This window comes from Anabrus simplex, chromosome 14, assembly GCF_040414725.1.
Source record: "Anabrus simplex isolate iqAnaSimp1 chromosome 14, ASM4041472v1, whole genome shotgun sequence".
NCBI lineage: Eukaryota > Metazoa > Arthropoda > Insecta > Orthoptera > Tettigoniidae > Anabrus > Anabrus simplex.
Genome location: NC_090278.1, coordinates 97,634,016 through 97,654,457, shown reverse-complemented (window position 1 = coordinate 97,654,457; position 20,442 = coordinate 97,634,016). Strand labels below are relative to the sequence as shown.

The 20,442-nt window shown below is 39.0% G+C and overlaps 1 protein-coding gene across 1 annotated transcript in view; it reads right to left on the bottom strand.

Moving 5' to 3' along the window:
* Positions 1-20,442, bottom strand: part of LOC136885487 (probable multidrug resistance-associated protein lethal(2)03659) — a 251,334-nt gene that overhangs the window by 102,255 nt on the left and 128,637 nt on the right. The window contains exons 4-8 of the mRNA XM_067158066.2: positions 17,565-17,769; positions 14,099-14,321; positions 10,528-10,684; positions 10,297-10,435; positions 4,121-4,231 (exon numbers count right to left, since the gene is read on the bottom strand). Coding sequence (XP_067014167.2) covers positions 4,121-4,231; positions 10,297-10,435; positions 10,528-10,684; positions 14,099-14,321; positions 17,565-17,769 — 835 coding nt within the window. The remainder of the gene's footprint in view (positions 1-4,120; positions 4,232-10,296; positions 10,436-10,527; positions 10,685-14,098; positions 14,322-17,564; positions 17,770-20,442) is intronic.

Below are 20,442 nucleotides of genomic sequence, written 5' to 3'. Positions count from 1 at the left end.
GTAAACTGTTGAAATATGTTGCGAATGAGGATGCTTTGGCATTTTATTTGGACATTATTTCGCAGCCAATGAATCCCCCTTAGGTTAGTAGTCTCATTTGTAATACTGTAGTTATTTGGCGCTTCAAGGTCATTTGTATTTGTTTTCCCTGTTTTTTTCTGTTGGATAAACTGTAAACAGTGCTTATGTATTGCATTATGCTATGTTTAATATATAACAAATGTTGGTGTAGTTTGTACGAGAGATTTATTCCCAAACTCAAATTTTTTTTCGGTATTATTGGAGAAAGGAACTAAGTCAAAAAAGTTCAAACGGTCATAAAATTTATAAATTTTTCTTGAACATTTTCCTGTTACCTCCGTTACATATCTATCACTGATCTAAATATTACATAAAATAATGGGAACTATTCATTGAAGCGTGTCGAAGAAAATCAGTTTTTTTGCTCTCCTGAAAAGTAGCAAAATCTGATTTAGTTCCTTACTCGACTGCACGATTCAATTAATAGCATTATGTGCTCAAATAAGTGTAATATAAGGGCATTTTACAGACAGCAACAGTTTGCCGAGTGACCATCATACTACTTTTTAAATTGTGGAGAGCTACACATTAAATCATACCTTGATATTTTTAGACAGTGGAAATTCTAGGGATGTTTCTTTCAATGTTTTTATAATGAAAGTTGAAATATCTGGTAATTTCTGTGACAAGTGTGGGTGTGTGCTGCAGAGTTAATGAGTGTCCAAGATCCATCATATCCTGGCACATATTTTTGCTAACTGTCATTCATAAATAATTAATAATACTATATGCTCAAATAAGTGTAATGTGTAATATAAGGGCATTTTAGAAACGGCAACAGTTTGCTGAGTGACCATCATACTACTTTTCAAATTGTGAAAACTACACATTAACTCAGACCTTGATACCTCATTCAGTAGTAATTGTAGGGATGTTTCTTTCAATGTTTTTATAATGAAAGTTGAAAAACCTGGTAATTTCTGTGACAAGTATGGGTGTGAGCTGCAGAGTTAATGAGCGTTGTGTCCAAGATCTATCATATCATAGCAAATATTTTCCTGTCATTCATAAATAATTAATTAATAACACTATGTGCTCAAATAAGTGTAATATAATGGCATTTTAGAAACGGCAACAGTTTGCCGAGTGACCATCATACTACTTTTTAAATTGTGGAAAGCTACACATTAAATCATACCTTGATATTTTTAGACAGTGGAAATTCTAGGGATGTTTCTTTCAATGTTTTCAATGTTTTGATAATGAAAGTTGAAAAACCCGTTGCAAGTGTGGGTGTGTGCTGCAGAGTTAATGAGTGTTGTGACCAAGATCTGTCATATTTTGGAAAATACGTTTCTTAATTTATTCATGTGCTCAGACAAGCATAAAAGAATTGCATTGTTTTGAGAGAAAACCATTCGCCTATTCACCGTCATCGTACAGTCCAGGTGAGTAGCCTTCAGTAGAACATTTTACAATATGTAATATATTACCTTGAGTGCATATATTTGTGTATTGATACTTTTGATAGTGTTTCTTCGGTGTTTTGTGTTTATAGGCTTATTATTGCATTTTCTTTGTCAAATTATGATAAAAAGTATCGTATCAGCAATATAGGAATTAAACGCGACGACGGAGTGTGAACACTATACGCGTGACGTCAACAACTGTTGGTAGCAGGCCTCTATATATCAAGCTGGCCGTTCCCAGTACAATCAGACTCAACACCTCAGACCTCATATACCATACTGCTTTTTTATAGAAAATGTAGTCAAAAGTGGCTAACTAGCTCTGCACATAAAGCAACAACAGCCAACAAAAATAGCAAAATACTTGCCCCTCAATCTTCCAACAAAATTTAAATATGTTCTAAACAGTCTGCTTGTATGGGCTTTTATCTAGATTTTATCGAGGAAGATTTAGGTGTATAAAACATATGGGAACCGAGTAGTGGCTATTATAGTGGAGGAACTTAGGAAAAGATTTTTTTTAATGACCATCTGAGCTCTTTATGTGGGGGTGGTAGATTAACACCCACAGTATCCCCTGCCTGTCGTAAGAGGCGAGCAAAAGTGGCCTTGGGGGTGAGCGTAGGTTGGCAACCACAGGGGTCGTAGCTAAGTCCTGGCATTGCTTCCACTTACCTGTGGCTCCTCACTTTTATCTAGCCTATCGGACCTCCCTTGGACAATTCTTGTTCTTTTGCAACACTGACAGTATTATGTATGGGGGCCAAGGAAGTATTTCATTTTCATGCCCTCCATAGCCCTAGTCTTTCTTTGGCTGATACTTTCATTTTACGAAGTGTTCGATCTCTTCCATTTGAGCTCTGATTAGTGATTAGTTAGATTTCTTTTTACAGTTGCCTTTACGGCTCACTGACACAGATGGATTTTATGCTGATGATGGGACAGGAAATGCCTAGGAGTGGGAAGGAAGTGGCCGTGGCCTTAATTAAGGTAGAGCCTGGTATCAATATGGGAAATCAGGGCTGCCGACAGTAGGGTTCGAACTCACTATCTCCTGAATGCAAGCTCACAGCTGCGTGCCCTGATCGGTCTGATTGGTGTTAATAGAGGATTGATGCCGAGTTGTACTTCCTCTGAAAACAATAATCACCACCACCAGCTTAGGCTGCCTAAATCTGCAATGACAGATCTTATGTGTGGAAGAAATCATATTTTAAGATTAACCACATAATCATTGAAAAAATAAATTGTTTATTCACTTCTGATAAAGATGCCATTTACAGCGCAAATTGCTTTGGCATGAATGGTTTAGGAGTCGTCATATATAGAAAAAAACACAAAATAGCCCAATTGTTCTTTTCCGTTCCTCATAGTGACCGCACTCTCTCTTTTACCACATCTATTCATCTTTATTATTTTCTCTCTTCCCTTTTCCTCTGTTTATCCAGCTTTCTTCTTATCCCACGTCAAGACTGAAAAGTTCCTGTCCACCCTCCTGATGAGCTGAGAAACACTTGGATTGAGAGAACATACACATGCCAACTCCCCTAATTTAAGAGAGAAATTCTCCATTTTTGATCCTTCCCACCACTCTCCTGATTGTGTACATCATGATAAATTCAAAACTGACCATGAGAAGCCAAGGCAGGTCACTAGTTGTATTTAAATTAACACACTCAGGACAGGCCCTGCTACCGCATGCAAACCTCCAAGAAAGAAATTCCACTGCTGCGCTCAAACTACTGTAACTCAAAAAGTATTCAAGATATCGACCTCAAACTTAACATATGCTCATTAGTTTGCTTAGCAGTGCCATATGTGGCTCCAAGAAATGCCCTGTTTGTGCCTTTCATGTACTTATTGTATTCCAGTATACAAGCTTTATGGTTACGCCCTATGTAGTGTTCGCCATTAATCATTACAAATATCCAGTTCACTGTCACTTGGTATCTTTAATAACCGGTCTGAATACAATCAATCACAAATATCGGTATTCGTCAGCAAATGAATGTGGTGTGCCATGTTGACACCTGTGCTGGAGCTCCAGGGAATAGGTCTATAAACACGATATTATTTTGTTAAATATCTGAAGGTTTAAAGAGGGAAGCAGTGATGGCAATACTTCATATTCCATAACTACACCATTTCGAACTCATAATCTCACCCAAAATTGTATCAATGATCAAGGAAATAAGAGGGGCATAAAAGCGAGAATTATTGCAGCCTGTCACGTACTGTCAGCTGAGAAATAATGAGAATTCTCGGGGCTTGTCAGCCATCTGGCACATCAGATAATGAATCTGCGTATAAATGTTTAAATACTTTGTCGTGACATAAGGCACGTTGCCATGGGCATGCCATCTCGACAATTGTCTGGAGGCACACATGTAGTATATAGGTTGTTTTCATGGTTACATGATTGTGAAAGTGGAAAAAACATTGGCACTAACATCAATGATCCTATTACTCCATGATATAATGGCAAGTAGAACAGACAAAACAACAAGCTGAAAACTAAACCAGTAATACGGAGATCTCCAGGGCCGGTCTTCAGTGGGCAGAGGGGATTACTGTGGAAGTGATAAGAGCTAAGTAGTCTTGTGACTCCACATTAGACTCCTTACACACACCTGCAACCTGTTGACCGACACAAAGGCTTCTGCCACCTGTGCTATTCCTTGGGGGAAGAACACCGTCATCGTCTGCCGTAGGATGTTGTAGTATGCTGTCAGGACAAACACCTGCAAACAAAGAACATTCACTCACACTGAGGACATAACTGACAATTAAAACCATTCTCTATGATAAAATAAAGTAAAAGTTATCTTAAGAATTCTTCAACTCATTTTACCAAAGTGCAAATTCTTGACTATCTGCTTTAGGTCATGGGAATGTGGATCATGTTCAGAATGAAATTAAACATAAAATAACATTATGTATATTTTAAATGGGTTGTGAGAGTTGAGAGAGATACACATTCAGAGTCATCTTTTCTCGCTTCAGTGAGTCGTATTTCTGACATTCAGTTTAGCTCTTGTACTCTCTTACCCAGAACTTTCCCTTCAAACTTGTAAGTCATAAAGTTACAGCTTGCACCACACAACTTGAGACATGGGCATGCTCCCTCTCATACTACTTCAGGTTGTCAAATACATGTACAGCTGTACTTCAGAAACTGCCGGCAGAGGGTGGTGTATTTTATACAGTGAAACTCGGTTAAGAAGTTTTCCCGCATAAGAAGTGTGATATTCTTGGTCCCTTGAACGGTTGCATTAAGATATATGTATATTTATCCCGCTTAAAGTGTTCTGTTGTAAATATATTTCCTGGTTAAACAGTTGAAATTTTAGAGCCCCTTGAGATAGAAAACGTTCGCTCAAAGCAGCTCATGGTTAGAACCCTCCAGTCCCCGAGCAAGTTGAACCCTGTGTTAGACCGTTTGCGCCTGTCGTGGAGCTTCTTCGGGCTTGCCAAGGCCATGTGACGTCACGCTGTGACAACACCACTACCAGATGCTCACTCTCACCTTGTAGAATCAAATCGAACCCATCGGTAGTAATTTCCACTCAACCGTTTACATCAAGCAGAATAGAATCGAATGGGATTCTACGCGGAAAATACAAAGCACGCAATGGATGGTTTGATAAAACATTAATGCAGTAAGTTGCATGCCGCAACAGGGTGAAGTCATTAATCGAGTTGGCATCAACATTAATTAAAAACCGAAAAATGTATTTGTCCTCAACACAGCAGCTTCTTATGCATTACCGTACTGTTTGTTAGGAATACATGAACGACAACCATAGGGAATGCCACTTACAAAATTGTTCACGGTAAAAACTGTACATTCCAAGCCATGTCAATTATCGTACTGACATACCGTACTGTATATGGACTCCAATATGATAATACGATTTGAAATAAGGTCAACAATAATTGCAAAATAAAGTACTGTATAGGCCTAATCTACCACAAAATTGAATATTCTAACCTGTTTGATTTTTCATTCCCTTGCTTATTTCCTTCCAGACATTCTCTCTTACGTTGTTGTTGCAATAATGCTTATGGGTCTTGTAGATGAAATTACGTTTTGGAACTAAACTGATAAGATTTTTCTTGTCCATTATTAGTTAGGTGAATAAACTATTACGAAACGAAGAAACATCCCGACTCTATGCAGGAAACAGCCAACCAAAGAGAATGCAGCCGACTTGCCAGCTGATACATATTATGCCGCCAAACAGCCGGCCGAAAGATCCCGATCGTCTACGAAGTTGAACGAATGTAGATAACCAGCTGGGTGTTGGTGAGAGGGGCCTGACAGACGCACTCAGAGGCATCGCGATACCACATGTTGGCATAAAATTGAAAGTTATTTTTATTTTTACCTTTATACGAGCTAAACATTGTATTATCGTGTCACTCGTAATTATTACATCACATTATTAGAACGTAGCACAAGGATGAGGAGACATGAAACAAAATTCTCGCGGGGAAAGAAACTTAATGTATAGATGTGCTAGTGTTGCTACTGCGCCTTTATCACTTGCACGTAATACTCCCAATACTTTCCCAAGCACTCATTTCTGCAACTTCGAACCTGCTTTTCTTTTCTTCATTACCTTTAGCATGAAGAGGATTAAAGCAGGAAAATAAACTCAATATCGGCTTGTCCATGCGGTACTTGCGAAACAGCCAGAAACTACGCCCGTGGCCGTGACAACTAGTAGGAATGCAGGGGCAATATAAGCCTATGAATAGGTTCTAAGAATCTCTATGAATAAGTTGCCGATGTCCCGTCTGCTATTACATGTGATAAAATTCATTTAAACAAATTCAATTTACAACCAAATCATGTCTTATGTTCCTCTGATATCACGAATATGTACTCAAAAATACCCGTTAATGAAACTATCACCATAATAAAAAACAACATCTCCAAACACAGCGCATAAAGCAAAATTGAAATAGACGAATTCATAAAGTTACTAAGTTTTGTTTTACACAATAATTACTTCCCTTTCAACAACAAAATATATAAGCAAGAAGGCTTAGCTATGGGAGATCCAATCTCCGGCATTTTAGCGGACATCTACATGGACAATCCAGAACACAATAAAATAATAAAAAACATTAACGGACTCAGTTTATGGCTCCGTTATGTCGACGACACATTGGCAATTATTGATAAAAACAGCTTAACAATAGTGATAACATCCTAACATTTCTAAATGATTTAGACGATAATATAAAGTTCACAAAAGAAAACGAAAACAACAATTCAATCAATTTTCTAGACATCAGAATCACGCGAGTTATGAACAAATTTGATTTCCAAATTTACCGCAAGCCTTCATTTACCCCAATAACTATAAAGAACAAATCTTTACACCCAAATTCCCATAAACAAGCCACTTATTACAGTTTAGTATACAGAGCATTAAAAATCCCTCTTTCACCAAATAATCTAAGAAATGAATTACATTTCATAACAGAAATAGCCAAATTCAACGGGTTCAATCTAGATATGATCAACAAAATCATTAATAAAGTCAGATTAAAACTAACCACAAACCTTTCTCCAATAAAACCCAACAAACCAAAATTCGCGAAATTCACATATACCAACCCAAAAATCCATCAAATCACCAATCCCTTAAGAAAACATGAGGTAAAAATCGCTTACACAACACAGAATACCAATCGAAATTTATTTTTTAATCACAACTCAGTCAATTCAACCAATAATAAATATTCAAGCTCAGGTATATCTAGACTTAAATGCTCCGTATGTAATTTTTCTTATGTTGGTCAAACTGGCCGCTGTTTTTCAACTAGATATGCAGAACATTATAACGCTTTAAAACATAATAAATTCTCTGCGATGAGTAACCACATGAAAGAAACAGATCACAAATTCACTACAATACATCAGGATTTACAAATTTTAAAAAGAATCAAAAAATGTAAGCTCATGACAGAATATGAAAACTTAAACATCTTCTTAGATCAACAGTTTAACAAAGACAAGAACTTAAATGACGTAATAGATAACAAAAGTCCTCTTCATGAACAGATTTCAATTCTATTACAAAAACCATTCCTTCTGAATAATTTTTACAAAATATTTAGCACCAAATCAGTAAACACGCCCACCAATCCAACACACACACCACCCCCCTCCCCTCCTTCCACTGCCGACAACTCCTCCTCACGCGCAGCGAATGGGCCGTCAGCCACTCCTTCTCAAGCTCAACCCCCTCCACCAAGACTTCACAAATACAACACGCGTAGTAAGAGCTCGGTGACTGCCAGTTACTCTAAAACTCTCAACGTAAACTAACATCTCAGCGGTCGAAGGGGTAAGTGTCAACACTCCAAATTTAACTTCCACTATTCGGCCCCTTAATTCCAATTATGGTAATTCATTAAATTTTCAAATTATCTCTTTAATTACAGAACTCATCATACCTTTGGCTAATCACCGAATGACAACAACATTCCCTTCCAACTAACACGCTTAGCTCAATACGCGCAACAGCAACATCAAAAACTCTTACCACATCATAGAAGATGGTCTAATGACGCCTACAAAGATTTCAATATAGCCTACGGCACCAACAGTTCCAACTAATATCATCTCAAAAGGAAACAGGCCATAAAAAAACAAATAACAACTCTTCAAAATCTATAAGCAAATAAATGAAAATCAACATTTATTAACTGCAAGAACCAACGACCATTACCATTGCTTAACTTTCCATAAAAAATAGAAAAAAATTTTTTTTAACAATACGCCATTTGAAAACAAAATGGAATGTATTTTCTGATTTTTATCTTCATTGTAATATCTTTTATTATGTCATAATCCTTAACAACTGCCATGTTTTAGACTCCAATATTATCACTAATATTGTCAAATAACAGCATACTACATTTTATATTGTAATAGTTGTTTAACAATCTCCAATATATTTTATACAACATAGTTTTTAACAGCAATCATAGATTATTTCCAATCAGGTACCTGATCTATTCTAAGGTAGAAAATATGGCAGATGATGCCCACTATTGATGGGCGAAACATGTACCATCTAATATACTAATTTCATGTCAACAATTTTAATAAGGACAATGTCCTAATTTTTTAAGAATTGTATTGTATTGTATTGAATAGGTGGATGAATATTAAAACACAAAAGTGTCCCGTCTGCTGCCGTTAACTTGAAGATGTCAGGGGGTGTGAAAAACTGAGGCGGTTTATGGAAGGTTCAGTCAGTGTGCCTCAGAACACATGGAAGGCAAAGCGGGAATGTGGGAGGTTTATAGTTCCTTTTTTTCCCCCCCAAGTTGCTTTACGTCACACCGACACAGATAGGTCTTACGGCGACGATGGGACAGGAAAGGGCTAGGAATGGGAAGGAAGCGGCCGTGGCCTTAATTAAGGTACAGCCCCAGCATTTGCCTTGTATGAAAATGGGAAACCATGGAAAACCATCTTCTGGGCTGCCGACAGTGGGGTTCGAACCCACTATCTCCCAAATACGGAATACTGACTGCACTTAACCGACTGCAGCTATCCTGCTCGGTGGTTTGTAGTTCAAGAAAGCAGTAAAAACCTAAAAACAGTCAACCCTGGACAATTTCTTTTCCAAGTAGGAGCCTAGACTTTTGTGTTTGGAAATGTATTTAATATCTAATGCAGTATGGAATTTACATAATGTACGGTCACCATCTACCGTTTTAATATTCTTAGCATTTTCTTTTATCTCTTGTGCAAGGTTTTATATAATATGTTCCTTTCCCTTATCAAGAATTTTTATAATACAGTATGTTCAATTACAGTATTTTATTTTATCTCTAAAAATACGTGTCATGATAATCTAATGCTGTACTTATATTGTGGCTTTCTTTTAGCAGCTCTTATATATCAGCCTATTTCGGTAGTGTTCACAAACAAGGAAATCTGTTGGCTGCGTGTTTCACATGTATGTCAATGTACAGAATAAGTTTTCAGGCATTACCCCTTTTAAGAAGTTTCCTGCTTAAGAAGGTTTTTTTTTTTTGGTCCCTTGAAAAACTTCTTAACAGAGTTTCACTAATGTTATAGATAATAGGTCTAAGATTTTTGGGCAATTTGTATAACCAATGAAGAAGAGAAAATTGATGCTCTCGAAACATGTACGAAATGTAATGTGTTAATAAGCATTTTACAATAATTATAAGTATTGACTAGGTTGATGGTATCTGTTTGTGTGATTTTAATGATAATAAGTTTCTAGTCAATATGGACCAATTAAGATGATAAACTCAACAACAGGGCGGCGAGTCAGTAACTTCCCTCCAGATCGCCATAGCACAGCAAGACGATCCCGAGGTCATCAGAAAGGGGTGGTGAATAATCAGTTTGTGATTCCCTCAACAGACTTCCACATTCTATGAAGCATTTCTATACTCACTGTCAGCGGTATCAGCTTATGGACTGCCCTGATGAAAGCTAAAAGCTAGACTCTTTTTGTTAAGGATCTGTTAAATATACATACATGGCTTATTTAATAATGAGCAATGAAAACCAATAAACCATTTGTTCAAATGATGAGTTTAATCCAGAAATTATACTCCAGTAGGAGAGTTAGGAGCAGAATTGGAGTTCTATTAAATTCATAATACTGTTAAAATGATGGTGTTAAGATGCAACTCAATGCCCACTAGAACAACTGAAACTAAGGACACAAAAATGACCAGACTGCTTCCTTCTTGTTATATAGGAAGTAAACTACATGTTCATAGCTCTGACTGAACTCACCTTCTCAGCATTAACCCTGTTATCAAACAGCACGTATGACAGAATGGTGATGAAGATGGCAATCCTCGTCGAGAACATGATGAAGCTGAGCATGATGCCTCGGATGTAGGACGTGTACTTGATGGTGACTATCTCGTGCCTGCACAAACAAACAAACTGCACTAGAACAGACACCGCGACACAGATTGCACTGAGTGTAACACAGAGACCAGAAACATCCATACATCTTACTTGCGAGCAAGGGACACCAGCTTGTTGAACGGCATCTCCCACGTGTACATCTTGATGACCTGTATACCGGAGATGATCTCGTTCATCAGCCGCACCCTCTCGTCTGTACGAATAGCCGTCTTCAGACGCAGCGTCGAAGTCTTCTTCCCGAGGTATCCTGCAAGCAAGAACCAGCAATCTTGTTGATCTTTGGTAATAACTTAAGCCATCTTCTCAGTTTAGATTCAGTAAGGATCTTTTTCAAAAAGGATTTTATATTTAGATGCAAAGTCATAATATTCCATTACCAATTACAAAACTAGGACAGAGTTAGTGATCAGTGAGTTTATGCAAATGATGAAGGAAATCTATGAATGACATATGTTCTGTCCATATGGAGCTATCGGCAATCTTGGTCATGTTCTTGGGTATAATGGAAGGTAAAGAGAGCTGCTAGAACAGCTCACGAGCATAAGAGATCACTAAGAAGTATTTAAACTGCCTTCACCTAAGAATGAAGCTGCTAAATGGTTGTTGTTCGAACTGCTTCTAACCAAATTTAAAGGCAAGGTAAGAACACGTTTACAAACAACTCGAGGGTAAGAGCATTAAGAACCATCATGCATCACCACGCTTAGTTCTAATAGTGCTTCTTGTTCCAAATAAAGTTAGGTTGACACGGTGCTATCACGTCCCTCACTCGCGACGTGCGTTATGTTAACATGTATTGCGAGTCCCACTCCATGGGGTTATGCAGAGTGAAATCTCTCCAACCTGCGAGTATAAGGGAAGAAAGCAGAGTGAAGTGCAAACAGTTACAAATTGTGCATCTGTGAGAAGCAGAAGAAGTTGTGCGAAAGAAATTAGTTTTCCTGGCGTGATTGTTAATGACATCAACACAAAAATTAAGAACATTTGTGGCATGGACAAACAGCAAAATATTATAATTAAACCACCTGAAGAAATGTATTTACCCTCAATTGAGGGGTTTGACATTGCTGAGAGATTCCCAAGTGGAGTAATGATGGAAGTGGATACCTGCCATATACAGTTAATATTGTTAATACTGAAGGTAGTGATTTTCTAACAGTTGGCTTTGATTCAGTGTTGCTGTTACGACACTTGCAGGATGGCACTATGTAGTCACGGTTTACGTATTGCCACTGTCGTATTATAAAAGTGACTTGCGGGTTTATGTGAAGCATATTTTATTTTTCTGTAGAATTTTAAATCTGTTTGGGTAATACCAGGTAAGTAGAATTGTGGCACGATTCAATAGAGCATTTAATAAAGTAGTTGTCATTACGTGACAAACGCAGCATTTTATTAATACGGTCTTATTTCATTCAATTAAGATGTATAAGAAGCAAGAAAAATCTGCAAGAACTCCTCCAAAAAGAGAAAGCAATGTTACCTCCTCTATAAAGATCATTTCAGCTGAAATGGAAGGAAATTTTGTTGCTAACCTAACGTAACCTAACCCTGTCTTGTCATGACTTTGGTACAGTTTGCAGACATAGCCTTTGTGTATTCTTACTGATTTATGGCATAAGCAAACACTGAAGAATATGGTTAAATATCAAAATAAAGGCAGAAATATATAACATTAAATTGAGTAAGTGTGTATTTCCTTAATTCCTCATTAAGCTTGAAAATCAACTTAATTATGAATATCTTAATTGATCATTTACTTTGGTAAGGGAACTTCCATTATTGCTACTTACATTGAGGTTAGTTCGTTGATGGTTATGTCTCATGATTTCAGTATGTAACTAGTTAAGTTGGCAGCAATAATGAGTCATTAAAAAAAAAAAACAGGGTGGCAATATTTGCTTTTTAGCGAATAGCCATGCCGTGTACTATAAATATGCATTCATCCTTGTGTTCAACTACGTATAGAAAATTTGCCAAATCATCCAACGCACTGCACCTTTAAATCCACTCCCGCATCCACATACTCCTTTTCCTAACACTATTAATCTGTGGTTACTCACATGGTGACCACTGTGCTCACCTCTGGAGAATATTGCATTTTGTAGGAATGTTTCAAGACTTCTACTTTTGAAACACCCTGTACCTTTCAAACAGATTGTTAGGAGGGGGATGTGAGAGTCATTTCCGTTAACTTTGAAAACCAAGACCCTCAATCCGTTATTAGGTGCGACCGTGCGCTCAGTAGCGAGTAACAGTGCTACTCGCATCTGCATTGTAAAATGTCAAGGTTTATCTTATGCTTGTGTTTAATGTGAAATGTTTATACTGTGACCACTGTTAGTGACTTTATAAAACTTACAATAATAATATAATAATAATAATCGTATGGCCTCAGCTACCGTGTGCAGACATTTCGATTTGACGCCATCTGGCTGTCTGCTCGTCAATTTCGACGTTCCATTTTACTCTAGGCCCACTAGATGGCAGACCGAGTAAACCGGATCTCTCTTGGGCGTCTCTGGCTGAGATTTAATTAATTTTGTCGGGTAAATACCAAATGTATCACCAGAGATCTTTTACATGCCGACATCGTACGACATGGAATATCGAATGGACTTTAGAGAAAGTGATGTAATGAAACAGATTAGGTTTACATGAGTGATCATAACTCCGGAACAGAGAGTTTCTGATTATATGTTTGCATTATTTCATACTCATATCTCAAATTTGTTTAAATGTAAGTATTCCTGTTCCTAAATAAATAACTTTTTTTTTTTTAATTTACGCATTTGTGTACCTAAATAAATTGTTTGTCTACCGTGCAGTCACGTTTCTTGATATGGGGTTGGGGATGAGGTTAGCTGTTTTATGGCCAGATGGCCTTCCTGCTGTCAACCTTAGTTGAGGAGCTAATGGAGACGAAACAAATGATGGTGCAAGGAGGTGGAAGGAATTGGCTGGGAGCATAAACAGAAAACCTAGCCAATGGTCGCGCGTCTCCATAGTCGTGTTCCTGAAGAAATAAATATCTCAAATTGACATATTCAAATACTTCCATCTTTATATGGCCTTTAAACATAAAGATGAGCGCTGTGTTCGCTAACGGATTAAGTAACAGGTGATGTCCCTTCCAACAGGCACACTACGAACACACTCCCATTGTACCAAACAAGTACACTCGTACTGTGTCAACTCGGCTTCAAAGTTACACAGCAGACAACGAAACTTTATGACCCACATCTCCCAGAGATTTCTTCTTGTGTTGACTTATCCATTCTAATAGTTGCTTGTTATCACAACTCTCTTTCTTGAGCAAAATTCTGCAAGGCTGACCACAGTTCAAAGTATACAATTCTGATAGTTCGTTGTGATGGGTGATGTCAGTCCACGAGATCCTCAAGTACAGATCTTCTCTCTGGATGAAAAAAAGTTGGTTTTTAAAGTGTTATATAAGAGTTGAGAAAAGAAAAGCAACTTGCTCAGGTCGCAGCAGCACAGTAGGTGTAGTTGTTGCTGTATCTGATTTCAAGCACCATTCCAACGTTTGTTTATGATCAAATTTAGATAGATGTCAAACTATTGGTTGAACTGAGATTGTGATACTTTTAAATCAGACAATTCAAGAATTCTTTCATTTCAGCTGCAATTGTTGACTCACCTTGCAGAGGAATGAAGATGATGATGGTAGCCACTCCCAACACGGCTGACAAGCCGACCTCGTTCCATAAGAAGTAGGTGATGAGCAGAGTTTCCAGCGGAGCAATCCACAGATAGTGCAGGAAGATAACTCCCACATCAAAACGGTTTACATCATTGGCCAGGAGATTCACCACTTGTCCTGCTGTTGTTTCTCCCAGCGCTGTCTTGCTCAGTTTGAGAGCCTGGAACAACAAAAACTTAACTGAGTGAGAACCTATGCACAGGTAATGAAAAGGGATGAAGTATAGCGAGAAAGTTCATTTCTTAATATTTTAGTGATGATAAGATAATAATCCTATGGCGTCTGACTCCTTGGTTGAATGGTCAGCGGGGAGGCCTTCGGTTCAGAGGGTCCCAGGTTCGATTCCCAGCCAGGCTGGAGATTTTGATCACATCTGATTAATTCTTCTGGCTTGAGGACTGGGTGTTTATGTTTGTCCAAACACTTTCCTCTTCACATTCAGATTACACACCACACTATCACCCACCAGACAAACCCATAATAGTGATTAGGCTATATCCCTCCATATAGTGTTGGCATCAGGAAGGGCATCCGGCCATAAAACAGGGCCGAGTCTATATGTTCAACACAGTTCACAACCATGATCCCACAGGTTTCAACTCCATCACAGATTACACAACAGAAATCTCGTGGAATGTTGAAATTGCTGTGTAGTCTGGTTAACACGTGGAGACGCCGCTCGCAGAAACTAAGAACGTGCTATCTCATTGTTGCGGACAGACCTCAGAGAATCTACATGAGCATGTTTTCACTGTAGCTAAGATTCACCGAGCTTTGAGTTCACCAAAATACTGTTGAATGCTTCTCTAAACACAATGCTCACTGGTTACGAGCTCTTCCTTCAAGGAATTGATATCACAGCCACATTCCTTGAGGCTGTGTCATCATTCACTCTTACTGTGAAATGAGCGGGAATGTATGCAACATTTTTTTGCTAGTGGCTCTACGTCGCACCAACACAGATAGGTCTTACGGCGACAATGGGATAGGAAAGGCCTAGGAGTTGGAAGGAAGCGGCTGTGGCCTTAATTAAGGTACAGTCCCAGCATTTGCCTAGTGTGAAAATGGGAAACCACGGAAAAACAATCTTCAGGGCTGCCAACAGTGAGATTCGAACCAACTATCTCCCGGATGCACGTGGTCTAATTCAAGTGTACGAAATTCACACTACGAATCCAGAGTGGATGTTCTTATGGAAGACAGGGGTTCTGAAATTGAGGATGAGGTTAACAGTTACACACCAAGTGAACGCTTCAGACAAGTAAACTTAGATAATGAGCTAATTTCACAAGAGTGTGAAGTGTATTCTGTATTATTGTTTTATTGTGCTCCCTAAAAATTTGGGTTGTTTCCCATGTACAGAAGACAACCTGCAGCACCTCAATGCAAGCCTACTGTCAAGCGACAAGTGGTGGGTAAACATATTACTGGTTGTAAACAAGGATATCCGTGCTAGCCGACCAATTATAGTAGGTGTGTCCAATATTTGTCAAATTTCAAAGTACAGTATTAACCTAAGTGGCATCTATAGTTGCATTAATTTGTTTTATCTGTAGAAATAATTTTCATGAATTTATTTAAAAATTGCTGCACTATTATGATAATTAAAACTCCTTTTTGTGTGGAGGAAAGTGTGATCTTTCTAAATACTCCAAAAGTATTGCTTTCCCTTACACTCAAAAAATTTCAAAAACCTGAGATTTCTGGAAGGTAGCACATTTAAATACGGCAGTCTCCAATGTGTTGAATTACATTAAATACGAATACTTTCACACAGTAGCCGAGGCCATTATTATTTTTGCTGTGAAGTTTATTAGCACAAGTTTACGACCTTTCCACAATGTACGGACATCTTACACGTATTTCAGGAATTACTAAAACACAAATAATTTGTATAATATTAATACTCACAATGTGGTCTTATTACTGTCACATGCGGGAATCATTAAGTCTACTGAGCCCTACTTTCAAAAATGAAAAGATGTGGATATTCACAAGTGTCAGTGAGGAGCGATTCTGTAAAAAATAGAAAGTCCTGAGGGCAGGGGCGGTAGAATAACACTCACGGTATCCCCTGCCTGCCGGAAGAGGCTACTAAAAGCCACCTCATTGTCTCTTAACTTCAGATCATGGGTTGGCGACCACAGGGCCCTTAGCTGAGTGTTGGCATTGCTTCCACTTACTTGTGCCAGGCTCCTCACTTTCATCAATCCCATCCGACTTCCTTTGATCAGTTCTTGTTACTTTCCAACCCATACGGCATTAGAGCATTCAAGGCCTAGGTAGCCTTAATTTCAACGCCCTTCATGGCCGATACATTCTACTTCGAAGTGTCAGACCTCTTCCATTTTTTCCCTCTGATTATTTTAATAGAGGTTGGTTGCCCAGTTGTACTTCCTCTTGAAAAAATAATCACCGCTACAACCTTCTATTAAAAAAGTTGTCACTACATCAAATGCTGGAAATTAAATTTAAGCCATTTCTAAATAAAGTTAAACATCACGAAAGCATTTAAATAGCAATTAACCTAGCATCATGCCTTGCCTCTAAAAACATACAGCAAAAGAAAAGGAAGAGGCTGCTGTATGGATTTGCATGAAGAAAGAGTATACTCAGTCAGAAAAGATATGGGAAACATGGAAAGTGTATTTTGTTAAATGTGGAATATTGTGCAGAAAATATGCTGTACTTACAGGTGAGAGAGGTGGAACTAGCAGTCAGAAGAATGAAAATAGGGAAAGCAGCTGAATCTGGTTGTACAGATTGGTCAAATGTATATGGATACAGAAATGTGTGCCAGAGGAATGGAGAAGGAGGATAACAAAGTATGCATTAAGTATCACAAGTTGCAAAAATCATGGAAAGAAGTAGCCTCAGAGGAAAGATGGAAGGACAGGCAGAAGAGGAGCAATATGTCTTTAGAAATACAGATCAGTGGTGGTTGCTACCATTGGGTGTATGGCAAAGATCTACTGATGGGATTTCTTGATATAGTAAAGGCATACCGAGGGAAAATTTAAGGAAAGAGAGTGAGTTGGCAAACAAACAACAGAAATTCTATGGCATATGTTTTAGCTGCATCCAGACCAAAGCTGGGAGAACAGAATGGCGTAAGAATGTTACTGGGCTAAGTGGAGGTCAGAACTTGGGAAGTAATACAAAGATTAGTAGCAAGACCTGGCCAGTAACACAAGAGCAAAATTCAAGTCAGTGAAATGAAGTGTTACGGGCAAGACAAAGAAGATGTCAAGATGGCAGAACAGAGAAAGGAGGAGGGAAGGATAGCGAAGAAGATGGAGGCTATGAGAAAGGGAACTGGGAAAGGAAAAGAAGAAGAAATAGTGATAATAAACAGGCAAAATGTAAGTTTTATATCTGGGAACTGATTAAGCCGACTTGTTACCTTGCGGTATATAAGAGAACAGCAGGCGACTCTCATCTTCATGCCCATGTGGAAGATGGCCATCATGTATGGGTGGATCACAAAGATGTTGGCTACAGAACACAGCACCACGGATATGGCGTACAGGTAGGCGTCGTTCTCAGACACACGAGTGTCGCTGCGGTAGAAACGGATCAGACGCCCCAGGAACAGGGGCTGACCCACTCTGCAATGAAACAAAGCTATAAAGAGGCTGAGGAGACTTCACTTCTACACACATACATTAAATAAGAGAGTAAGTGGAAGGACAGGAGGTTTCCTACAAGGAACATCTAGGAAAGACAGCTGCCAACAGTGTGTGGCTCAGCACTTGGCTTTGTTTATTCAGGAGTAGCAGTGTGGATTGCCGGCCCCGTGGTGTAGGGGTAGCGTACCTGCTTCTTACCTGGAGGCCCCGGGTTCGATTCCCGGCTAGGTCAGGGACTTTTACCTGAATCTGAGGACTGGTTCGAGGTCCACTCAGCCTATGTGATTACAATTGAGGAGCTATCTGAAGGTGAGATGGCGGCCCCGGTCTAGAAAGCCAAGAATAACGGCTGAGAGGATTCGTCATGCTGACCACACGTCATCTCGTAATCTGCAGTCCTTCGGGCTGAGCAGCGGACGCTTGGTAGGCCATGGCCCTTCGGGGCTGTTGCGCCATGGGGTTTGGGTTTTGGGTTTTAACAGTGTGGATTAATAGGCAGACATGCAGGTGAATGAGACTACGATCTGCTGCCATGTACCAACCTGACAATGAAATTCTCCTTCAAATACCGAAACTTGCCCTGCATCCTGGTTTTGAATATCTGCAAGGGATATGGACAACCCTCAACTGAATCCGGACTGGCCATGGAAGGTGAGCAGATGCTCAGTGGGGGAGGGGTGTGTGTTGAGATTATAGCAATTTTCTGACAATGATGCACACGTTTAGTGTATGGTATGTCATGCTGACCTCTGACTCTACATGATCTAGCATTGATTACCCAGAGTCATCGTCCTGCTCATAGCAAGCTAGATACAGTTCATAAATCAAAAGAAAACAAATGGACCTAGCTACACCCTCCATTACAGTATCTTGTGTGATTTCTAAAAGTGTACATGAAAACTCTTGGATATATTTTACTCTTCATAATAGTAAATAACATCAATTTCGCCACTAAACAGCATTTCTGTAGGTAGCAAACATGTCTAGTATTTTCCGTTTAATTTACTCACAACGGAATTTCTTTGTGCTGCTTCCTTTTCTGAAGCTGACTTGTCATTAGCGTATTTGACTACATTTGTCACTTGTCACATTTGAGCTACTCTAGTTTCTAACCTTACGCAAACTAAGTTACTAGTCTATCACATAAAGAAGCACTTGCACTAAGTGATCACAGACTTGAGAGAAAACGAACAGAGATTGGTGCCCTTCAATTTTGTAATCAAACATTTGTTTGCTCCTGTACAAACATTTGGAGACGACCTAAGTGTTCCAGCCTTGGCTTCCAGAGAGCTTGGACAGTTCTTGTTGTCTTGCACACCACTTTTAGCAATGCAGTCATGAATGGGCCTTGGTCTACCAAGCGATCACTGCTCAGCTGCAAGGAGGTGCGACTGATCCTCACTCTCAGACAGCGCCTCACTAGCCCTTATTCACATATTCTACTTTAACGAAAGTCCTGCTAAGCTGATGTCCTTGTGAAAACTTAGTGCAGGTGCTTTAGCTAACTCTGAATTTGAGGTGTAGACAACAAGGATACTCGTAAGTCTCATTACTGCTCCTCGCTGGTAGCGTTTCTACGGGCGGAGAAGTAGCGGACGAGGAACCCCAGAAAGACGGGCTGGTTCAGTCTGGAGAGCAGGATGGAATGAGGTAGGAACATGGAACAGACAACAACAGTTATTATAACTCAAACATCATGAGAGAACTTTCTTTTACAGCTACAGTTGAGCCAGTCTACCAAAACCAGTAAAAACTTAAGTTTCTTACACACACCAGCCACCATACTGTTTCTCTGCTTGTCCCTTTACTAATTTACGTCATATGTCAGTCAATGAATAACGGTATTCATTTGTTCTAAAGACAGGGCATCTAAATTCATGTACAAGACAAACATGATGTATTGTAAGATGAAAAATATTTTTTAGTAATTTTTGGTTGGTAAAGAAGACCTATTGTTACATGAGGTAGGGAACACGTTGGAATATGGTTAACTAATGGGTCGAGGGTTAAGTCTTTATCGTCTCTGCTGTCGTAAGGCAGTTGTTATGCCAATCTAAACTTGAGAGATATTCGTGTCACAAGAACAACCACCATTCCAAACTTACCACTTTGAGATGGCCACGCACAAGGAGAGTATCTAAGATTAGTGTTCTGTTACACGATGATATACATTGTAACAGGACAGAAAAATTCAAATTTATGACAAAATTTTGCTTTAACAAGTAAAATCATTGACAATGACAAGTAAAACCAATATTAATGGTGTTCTTTTTACAAGTTGTTTTACATCGCACCAACACAGATGGGTCTTATGGCGACAATGGCATAGGAAAGAAGCAGCCATAGCCTTAATTAAGGTGCAGCCCCAGAATTTGCCTGTTGTGAAAATGTGAAACCACGGAAAACCATTTTAATGCTTGCCGACAGTGGGGCTCAAAATCACCATCTCCACAATACAAGCCCATGGCTGTGCACCCCTAACCTCACGGCCAACTCTCTCGGTAAAATATTCACTAATGTGACTGCGATTTTCCACATCAACCTGGGCCGTGTTAGTATTAAAAGGGATTTCTCCATGGTATACAATGTTGTATAAAATAGTCCATACAATGCCCTGTTCATGATCCTGGGGTGATGTTTATCATAGTGATG